Source organism: Lycium ferocissimum, unplaced genomic scaffold (assembly GCF_029784015.1).
Source record: "Lycium ferocissimum isolate CSIRO_LF1 unplaced genomic scaffold, AGI_CSIRO_Lferr_CH_V1 ctg1953, whole genome shotgun sequence".
NCBI lineage: Eukaryota > Viridiplantae > Streptophyta > Magnoliopsida > Solanales > Solanaceae > Lycium > Lycium ferocissimum.
The window spans coordinates 12,973-23,430 of record NW_026718472.1 but is presented as its reverse complement, the minus strand read 5'-3'; the positions used below and the strand labels follow the sequence as shown (position 1 = coordinate 23,430).

General features: G+C 37.2%; 1 protein-coding gene across 1 annotated transcript; it reads left to right on the top strand.

Annotated features, from left to right (window-relative positions):
- The first annotated feature begins 4,210 nt into the window (after nucleotides 1-4,210).
- Nucleotides 4,211-4,852, top strand: LOC132042981 (uncharacterized). Its single transcript, XM_059433478.1, has one exon. It carries the CDS (start codon nucleotides 4,211-4,213, stop codon nucleotides 4,850-4,852), a length of 642 nt encoding a protein of 213 aa, XP_059289461.1.
- The last annotated feature ends 5,606 nt before the right edge of the window (nucleotides 4,853-10,458 follow it).

The following is a 10,458-nucleotide window of genomic DNA, read 5'->3' as shown; positions in this document are numbered from 1 at the left end:
GAGCAAGAAATCCAAGCATAGGAAAATCTAGGGTTTGGCTCAAGTGAGGTTTAGGCAACCAAGGTTCAATCCTACACCATCTAAGGTAAGTTTTATGATGTTTCCATGTTATATAAAGTGTTGGGAAGATGAAACACTCGAATTACGAAAGAAAATAAGTAATGGGTCATGAATGTGTGAATAGTAGCACTTTTGAGTAAACGTTTGGAACGAGTTATGATTCTTGATGCTTCATGAATATAATCATGTTATAAATGATATTGGGAGTATGGAAAACGACATTGTATATGAATGAACGTATTGACGAGTTATGGCTATGGATATGGATAAAGTGAAAAGAATTGTGAAGTAAGAGTAATGTAGATGACTAGAAGCTATTATGATGATAATATGAATGTTATTATTGATGTTGGGAGTTGATATGTAATACGAGGAAAGTCGTATAAACAAAGGAGATCTTTGTCCGATTTTCTCTAGAATTAGTCATGAATGCTAATGCTATCCATCATCTAATATGAGTATGCACTTCAATGAAGGTAGAACGTGAGCTTTGAAGAAGAACGCTCGGCGATAGAATAGTCGCACGACGAGGTATGTAAGGCTAACCCTTCTTTCATAAGGCATGGTTCTTGGGCCAATTGTTCATCTCTTATGAGTTCATGATACTTTCTAATGATCTTAGCTCGAGAAGCTATCAAGCCAATGATGCCCAAGTGATACGATTGTACTAAGTTTCTTATACGACGAGTAATGCTCTAAGGGTAGAATGTAATAAATGACGATCGTAAAGAGGGTAAGAGATAGATATGAACTAGTATGTATGTGTGCCTATGAGAGGCTATTGTGAACCCCGAACTTACATGGCCGGGTAGAATATGATAAGTATGTATATGTATATGTATGTATGCCCATGAGAGGCTATTGTGAACCCCGAGCTTATATGGCCGGGTAGAATATAGTAAACATGTATATATCCTTATATAACGACGCGCGCGCACCACTGCAGCTTGGGTACGAATAATAATAACAATAACAACCCCGAGCCTCGGTAGGGCCGAACACGAGCCTTGGTAGGGCCGGGTACGTAAAACCTCGAACCTTCGTGGTCGGGTAGACTATATAAATACTATATGTATGACATCTATATGAGTACGATTATGCTATGTATATTACATCTTTATGAGTACGACTATGTTAAGATTATGTAAGTGCCAAGTAAGGGCTATAAATACGCAATGTATATGATATGAGCATGAGTATGAAAGGAAACATGAATACGAACATGAAAGTAGATACGAAGGTAAATGAGCAAGAATACAAATGTATGCACACGAGGGTGAAATAGAAATAGAACGTCCTATGGAAAGCGAGTAAGTGCCATGATGATGATGCTATTATCTCCCAAATTGTATTAGTTCGAGATGTTATCCTTTATGCTCCCATATTGATATTGATCATGCTTTACATACTCGGTACATTCTTAAATGCGACGTCCTTTTGTTTGTGGACGCTGCGTCATGCCCGCGGTGGCCGGGGAGACAGATTCGATCCATAGGCCGTACGATCTCGGGGACTACATAGCGAGCTCCATTTCATTCGGAGGGCTGTGCCTTTTGGTATATATATTCTTTTGTGTATATATTCATGGGCACGGCGGGGTCTGTCCCGCCCATATGACATGATATGATGTACCCTTCTTAGAGGCTCGTAGACATTGTGTATATGGTTAGATATGTTCGGCCTTGTCGGCCTATATTTGGGATGTTATTTTGTTCGCCTTGTCGGCGCATGTACCTGTATATGGGCATAGATGTTCATTGATGATATAAATATGTTATTGCCCGATATGATTAGAATGATGATGAATGAAAAGTATGAGATGATTATGTGGCTCACCTAGTATGTGATGTATAAGTATGTCAAGGGTGCCCGGGTGGGATAGCACCGGGTGCCCGTCGAGGCCCTCAAGTCGGGTCGTGACAAAAATATGGAGAACACATGGTAAAATTCAGTGAATGAGTGCAGAGCGAATGAGGTAAAAACAAGTGTATGTCGTGAGCTTGAGAGCGTCGTAGATGAGCGACATGATGGATGATGAAAGGGAGAGAATAAAGGATGTTGATAAAAATTGTCCGTCTGAGCGACAAGTAAACCTAAACCAACCATTTCCGGCCTTAATGGCCAATGCTACTTTGGACAGCCACCACCGTTGGATGTGCTGCCCGCCCTCACTTCTAATTTCTCATAATTCCCACCACTCTCTCTTTCTAAACCCATTTCTACTCATGATATTTCGGAACCTAAAAGTTTGCCTAGCGGTAAGCAAGCACAACCGGATTCATCTAGTGTTATGCCATCTACATCTGAAGAAATATTACCAAAGAAGAATTATGCTGGCCTGTTGAAAGCAATATAGAAAAGATAGTGATTCCTCCTAAAAAAGTTGTGTACATTGATGGAGAACCTCATATGACTTGGAAATCCTCAAAAGTTAAAAAAATTGATCTTAAAGGAGAATTTGCAATATGCTATTCTAGGTAAATTCTCATATGATATTATAGTAAGCATTAGGAGATGCAATTTCTCAGCAATGTTCAATTAAAGGCCCGTCTTAAATTGGATTAATTGAAGAAAGCCATATTCTGATAAGGCTAAACTTGTTGGAAAACTATGCCAAGATGTTGTCAACACCTGCTTATTACATCAAAATCCATTCAAGATACTGCCAAATGAGACCATTAATCTGGAATCCCTGGTTCAAACCCAATGAGGAGACATCAGTTGTTGTGGCATGGATAAGTTTCCCTGAGTTACCTCCTAATTTCTTTGCAAAAGATGCTGTATTTTCTTTGGTTTCAGCAGTTAGAAAGCCATTGGTTGTGGACTTGTCTTCTGCAAATAGAACCAGATCTAGCTGTGCCAAAGTCAAAGTTGAAATGGATTTTTTTATTAGACCATCCAAAGAGAATACATAATACAGAGGAGGATGATGAAACTGGCAAAATTCAATCCAAATGGGTGACAATCAATTATGATTTTGTACCAAAATATTGTAAACATTGCAAGTTACAGGGCCACAATGAGAAAGAATGCAGATCACTTCATCCTGAACTGGAAAACCAATACAGAGAGGATTTGAAAAAAGAGAATGCTGAGAAGACTAAGGAGAATGATACAGAGATTATGTAGAGGAAGGATGGGCAATATAGGAGTTTTAAGAGACATAGTCATGGCAAACAAGAATGGATGCAAAGCAGGAAGTACAAATACATATGGGATAAAAGTGGAGTAATTGTTGGAGAAGTGGAGGGGAAGGATGATACAAAAGAAAAGGAGAAGGTGGAAACTCACAATGCCTTTAACATATTAGGGGAAGAAGATGATCAAGAAGCAGGAGAGGGAGATGCTAGCACTGGGAACAACACCAAACAAGTCCACAGACAATCAATGATAAAAGCCAAAACACCACAGCAGAGATTACGGAAGTTGAAGGAAGCAGCAATAAAAGTAAAATGCAAACAAAAAGGAAAATCTGCAAATACAAGTCCAAACAATGCAGAGTGTAGGATATCTCATAAGGGTAGTGTCAAATTCATTAGTAGGCCACAAAGCAGTCCTGTCAAGTTTAAAGAAGAAAAGAAAGTCCAACAAGAAGCAATACAAGTACAGCTAGGTCACAAAACATTGATAATATAGAGACATCTCAATCTAAACAGAAAGAAGAACTTAGCAAGTATGAGCAGAAGGAGGAGCCAGATACTATGAGAATTTATAAAGGGAAAGAGGCAACTGAACATGACAATGAAGAAAGTGACAAGGAGGAGATAGGTAATGAGGAGAATGCGGATCCACAACTAGTAGAAATTGAGAAGAAAGGAAGTGGTCAGAAGCAGGAACTTAGCAAAGAAGAGGAAAAAGCACAAGAAACAATTTATCACAGTGTGAGGAAAAGCAGCAACAATTCAAAAAAATGACAAAGCAGCATCAACAATAAAAAGGGGCAAATAATTCAGAAAGCAGGACAACAGGATTTGGATGTCCATAAATTGGAACAGAATATAAAGGCTGTGGCTAGAGCAGGAGATGTATCACCTAAGCTTTTAGAGAAAGGCTTGGGAAGAGGGAAGAAGAAGGCTACAAGAGATCATAGTTCACCACCTGGCATTGGTGTTCAAACTAGAAGATACCAGAATAAATTGTCCAACCAATGATGAATGCCCTGATTTGGAATATAAGATCTGTGAATTCCATGGAGGCTTTTACAAGGTTGATACAAATGCAGAACAAGTACCACTTTGGTTTTATATGCTTGATGGAACCATTTCAAGAAGTTTCAAAATTGGAAAATTACAGAAGAAGAATTGGTTTACAACATGCCTTGGCTAATTGCTCAAGGAAAATTCGAGTGTTTATAGATGATATATTTGAATTTCAGATTCTGAGTGATCATGTACACCAATTAATTTTGAAGTTGAAAGTAATAGGTACACAAGAGGAGATGGTGATTACTTTTGTGTATGCTAAGTGTACTCAGAGAGATAAAATGGACTTATGGGAATCTTTAGAAGACATGGCACCGTATATTCAGCTTCCTTGGTTAATAGGAGGTGATTTCAATACTATTGTTTCAGATGCTAAGAAATATGGTGGATTGCCCGTCACAATTTTTGAAATTCAAGATTTTAGGGCTTGTATTCAAAATTATGGGATGGCAGATTTGGGCTTTAAGGGTAGTACTTATACATGGTGGAATGGTCAGAGTGGAGAGTATTGCATATTTAAAAGGTTGGATAGATGTACGGGAATCAAGATTTACAGGAAAAATATCCTGGAATTGAGATCAATCATTTGATCAGAACAGGGTCTGATCATGCTCCAATGTTGATCTCATACTCGGGGAATGTGGAACCAGTTTAGAAAACTTTAAATTTCTGAACTTTTGGGCTAAACATGAGACCTTTTTGGAGACAGTAAGAAATTTTTGGAAGGTGGATTTTATGGCTAATCCTTTTACTCTTTTTCATCATAAAATGAAAAAAGTGAAAAAAGGCTTAAGTCAATGGAGTAAGGAGACTTATGGAAACATATTTAAGGAGATAGAAACATTGGAAGATGTGATCAAAGTACATGAAGAGTTGTTTGAACAGCAACCAACTCCTGGTAATAGGGAGAATCTGCATAGGGTCCAGGCAAAACTCAACAGATTTTTGCATTTGGAGGAGGAATTCTGGAAGCAAAAAGCTGGAATGCAGTGGTTTGTAGATGGTGACGGAAATACAAAATTCTTTCATTCTTATGTGCAAGGAAGAATAAAAAGATTATAGTTGAGAAGGATTCAAAATCAGCATAGAGTATGGCTGGAAGAGAAAGATGAAATAGTAAAGGAAGCTCTCAGATTCTACAGTGCACAATTTTACAAAGGAGGAGGAACCTAGTGATTTTGAAATGCTGGATCATGTTCCTACAGTGATACTTGATGAGATGAATGAGGATATTATAAATATTCCAACAGAGGAGGAAGTGAGGCAGGTGGTTTTGCTTTGAATGCTAAAAGTGCAGGGGGTCCTGATGGCTTCACTGGTATGTTTTATCAAATTTGTTGGGACATCATCAAGAAAGATATTGTCAATATGGTGATTGCTTTTTTCTATGGAGCAAAGTTGCCAAGGTTTATTACACATACTAATTTGGTTCTCCTGCCAAAAAAGGATATCATTAATTCTTTTTCTGACATGAGACCAATTATTTTGAGTAATTTTATTAACCAGGTGTTTTCCAGATTGCTTCATGAAAGGCTAGTTGAGAGATTATCAGATATTGTGTCTTTAAATCAAGCAGGATTTGTGAAAGGAAGGAGTATTGTAGAACATATCTTATTAACTCAGGAAATTGTTTCAGACATCATACTAAGGACTAAGAATGTCAATGTAGTGATGAAGTTAGATATCTCTAAGGCATATGATAGAGTCTCTTGGTTGATTTTTACTAAGGTGCTGAAAAAACTAGGGTTCCATGAAAGGCTAATAGACATTGTGTATAGGATTGTGAATAATAATTGGTATTCGGTGTTGATTAATGGGTAGCAGAATGGATTTTTTCAATCTTCTAGGGGAGTAAAGCAAGGGGATCATTTATCTCCAACTTTGTTTATTCTTACATCTGAGGTTCTGACAAGAAACTTGAATGCACTACATAATATTTCATAGTTCGGGGGATTTGGTATGCCTAAATGGAGTCCAAGGTTCAATCATCTTAAATATGCAGATTCTATGATTATTTTTGCATCTACATATCTTCTATCTTTACAACTGATAATGAAAGTATAGAGAAGATACGAAAAGGTTTCAGGGCAGCAAATCAACAAGGCAAAAAGTTCAATATATATGCACTAGAATGTCCCAGCTGATATTAGTATCACTGTGGAAGTTGCAACAGGAATTGAAAGGAAAGAGTTTCCTTTTATCTACTTGGGATGCCCAATTTTCCATAGTAGAAGAAGGAAGGACTTTTTCAGTGGAATATTATTGAAGATTATGAATAGGTTCCAAAGTTGGAAGGGCAAAATGTTATCTTTTGGGGGAAGAACTATTTTGATTAAGCATGTGTTACAAAGCATGCCTACACATCTATTATCAGGTTCTACATTGTTATATGTTACTCCTTATATTGTTGGTCAGATTGGGGCAAAACTTGAGTCGATTAAACCTTTCAAAGTGTTTCATTAATGGGATGTCAGTATGATTAGATGGGGGTTGTAACTTTTTCTCAAAGCAAAAAATAGAAGGGATAAGTATATGCTTAAATATGACCCTTGAATATAAATATGCTAATGATTTATGAGTATAAAGGGGTAGAAAAGGTAAGAGAACGATGTACGTTACTAAAGAGCCAGATATCGACAAGAGCCTTTTTATCGTATAAAGTATATTGGCAAGTATGTTGTACGGAGGTACGAGTATAAGGATATGTGGATATAAGACAAAGTTAGGACTAAGGTACAAAAAGATTCTTTTTCAAAAGTCCTCTTATCACAAGATTATCAAGTTAGTAATGCAAGGCTGAATAGCTAATGAAGGAAGTGAACGATGCTTTGAAGGAATTAGTCATATGATGGTAGATGAATGAGTTGGAAGTCGCGAGTTGATATAAGATATGCCCTTCATTAAGGAGATGAACTTGTAGTTTAAAAGAGGCTTGTCTAAAGACCGAGTGTTTAATGGCAAAGAGAAGGAGGAACATTAACAGTCAGGGCAGATTTTGAGAATAAAATTGGCGCTAAATACCATCACGGTGATGAAAGGGGAAAGCGAATAATAGGAGAAAGGTGATCTTGGAAGAACAGTAAAGAAACTATGAAGATCCTTTTGATGAAAGCTTAGGCCCATCCTGGATCAGTATGTCTACAAGAATATGTGACTCGTTACAAATATGTGCAACCGACTAGATAAATTTAGACGGCGAATAGTCATGACTCAGATTAGTTACGGATTTGCTGAGAGAATGTACTTCCAAGGAAAAGGAGAACTAATGGGATGTTAAGTATAGAACAATAGGCTAACACCCTGAGGGGGCAAGATGAGACAAACAAGTATTGGATCAAGAGTATGCTTTGTTAGAAGTTAGAAAGATATCAACAAAAAGGAATCGGGAACCACCACAAAAGGGATAAGGTTGGGAGATAAAATTCCAATGAAAGTCTTACCCGAATTTCCAAGACAAAGATGCTACGAAATGTCTAGTAATGAAGAAACAAAGAAGGATTGGGTATGACAACATGGGAGCAAAAGCTTATAGATGATATGAGAATCTTAGGTACAGAAGATTTAGGAGGTAAAGGAAATTAAAGTCACGTTGCAAGTAAGGTGGAACCAGATAGACTTACATGAGGAATTAAAGGCTGGTAGTGGAAATGGAGAAGGATAATGACGAGTAACTTCGCGTAAAATGGCTTGGTTGTACTAAGAAGAATAAGGATAAATCTAGCATCAAGATGGATACGTTCATTCTGGGAGGTAACAGAACGGTATAGAATTATGTATCCCAAAGATGATACAAGTATATGAGAAGCTTGTCAAGATTATTATAGGGCTTCAATTGGTGAAGCGGAGCGTAGTCGAGAATAGCAATGGAAAATAATATGATATAAGTCAAAAAACTTGAGTAAAGATATAGTATTCTAGATATGGCATATCTCTAAAAATCGAAGCTTGAAAGGGTAGTCAGGAAAGAGTGTCACAGTAAGGTGGATTCCTAAGATATCAAGGTCGAACCTATATCAAATGTAGCAAAGGTAGATGATAAAGATGTATCATGACCTTGATGGATGAAAAGAAGAAATATTGCAGAGTTCATAGTCCGCTAATAAATAAACAGAAAGCATTGTCCAGGGAAGCCTTAAAGGCAAAAGTATTCGAGCTAGAATCTAGTAACATCTTGTCGATGGAAAAAAGTGGAGTTATCAATTGAGAAGGACTAAAATGAAAATGAACTATTCAGGGGAATGTGATTATTTGATGATACAAATGTGTATGATGATGATATGAGAATTCCAGGCATAGATTATTCAGGAAATGATCAGCATGTAATTATTCGATTATCTAATAGCTTTGGTTACCCGATTAAGATGTTCAGTTTTCTACTAGCACATGAGGATCAGTATCTACCGAGAAGCCTGAAGAATATAGATTACTCCAGTATTATTTCCCACCTTGAGATAAGTGGGTAAGTAGAGCACACTTTTCCGACGTCCAAGGATATGTCATGAGCATGTATATTAGAACCTTAAAGAAAATTAGGATGACCAGTTAGTATGGAATTTTCATATGGTATTAGTCATCATTCCAATATCCATATGGCTCATATGAAGCTCTATAAGAATGGGAGAATTTCAGATTGTTTGAAATTTGGAATCTCATCCTGAAGAAATTTACGAAAAGTAATAAGGAAGATAAGTATGACCCTTGGATATCTTAGACTTTGCAAGATGATGGTCGAAGGACCTACTAGATTTACCCTCAAAATCGAAATCTGTATATTCAGTCTTTTACATGTCTATGCTTCGCAAGTGTATTGAGAAATCCCCCCATAGTTGTACAAATTGATGATATTTGGAGTACAGAACAATTATTGTATGGGGAAGTCCCTACTACCCTCTCAGATTGCCAGAGTTCTAGGATTGTGGATTAAAACCAGAGATGCAGCCTTGGTAATAGTACAATGAAAGAAAGTGAAGGTAGAAGGGATGATTTGAGAAGTTAAGAAAGATACGAGATCCAAGTATCCGCATTTGTCTCCATTACTAAAGGAGATCTAGATTGAGGCATTATAACCTTCAGCTTGGTAGTACTATAGATATAGAGGAAGCTCTACCAAAACTTCCATAAGATCTCTGAGAGCTTAACAATCGAGGACGAATGTTTTTAAAAGGGGGAGAATGTTACACCTCAAAAAATTTCTCGTTGTTTGTGTTGTGAGTAAACTAACATAAGCTCAGAGAGGTCATGGTGTTATGTCCCGTATCTTTACATAGGGACATTATAAAGCTAAGTGCGACAAGTTTCGCACAAAACTATTTTAGGGTTCCCGTAGGGTTTTCACCTCCCGATTTCGTTTTTATGCACAAGTTGCCTATGGATTTCGTTTGGTATAAGAAAATTATTGGATAATAAGGGTTAATTAACCAATATTGGATGACTAAGTGAGATTAAGAACTTAATTACATCCTTAGTAAGCTTAAATGGTCGTGTGGGCCCCACTTGTGGTTTGGCCAACTCTTATTGGCTAAGAACTTGGGTGGGACACATGTCAACTTTGTGGACTGCATATATAAGGAGGATTGTTGAGTCATAATTCAATTATAAGTTCATTTCAACATTACAAAGTTAGAGAAATTAAGAGATAGAGAGGGAGAGTCTCGGCCAGATGAGCTGCTCCAAATTGATCCAAAAAAATTAATTTTCCAAGAAAATTAACTCCTCATCAAGTGTATAAGGACGTGTAGTAGTTGTTGGGAAGAGACAAGGAGGTGTAGCATTCAATAGAGTTGAAGATTCGGCCAAGGTTGAAGGACAAGTTGCAAGGTAAGAATGATCATTGTTCTTGTGTTGTATGATGATTTGAATGTATAATTCATGCATATTGTTGTTGGATTGTTGTTATGGTTGAACTTGAGTGTGAGCCGTGAGCTTGGTGAAGCCATGGTTGGTTCCATTTTGCATGTATTGTTGGTAAATAAATGAATGTCAACATGCAATTGAACAAAGATTGTAGAAGTTGGTTTATGATGTGCATGTTAGAATTGGGCTGTTTTCTTAAAGTTTAAGTGAGCCATGTGTTGTAGATTTGAATGGAATTATGTTTGGTCTTCTTTTACATGTATTGGGAATGGATTGAAGGTGTTGTAGTGTGGATAAATGAGTGGAAATCATGAAGTTGTAGGGATGGCATTGAAGCCGTGTA

Excerpts from the sequence above, each read along its gene's own strand:
- LOC132042981 (XM_059433478.1), top strand. The coding sequence starts at position 4,211 with ATGAATGCCCTGATTTGGAATATAAGATCTGTGAATTCCATGGAGGCT.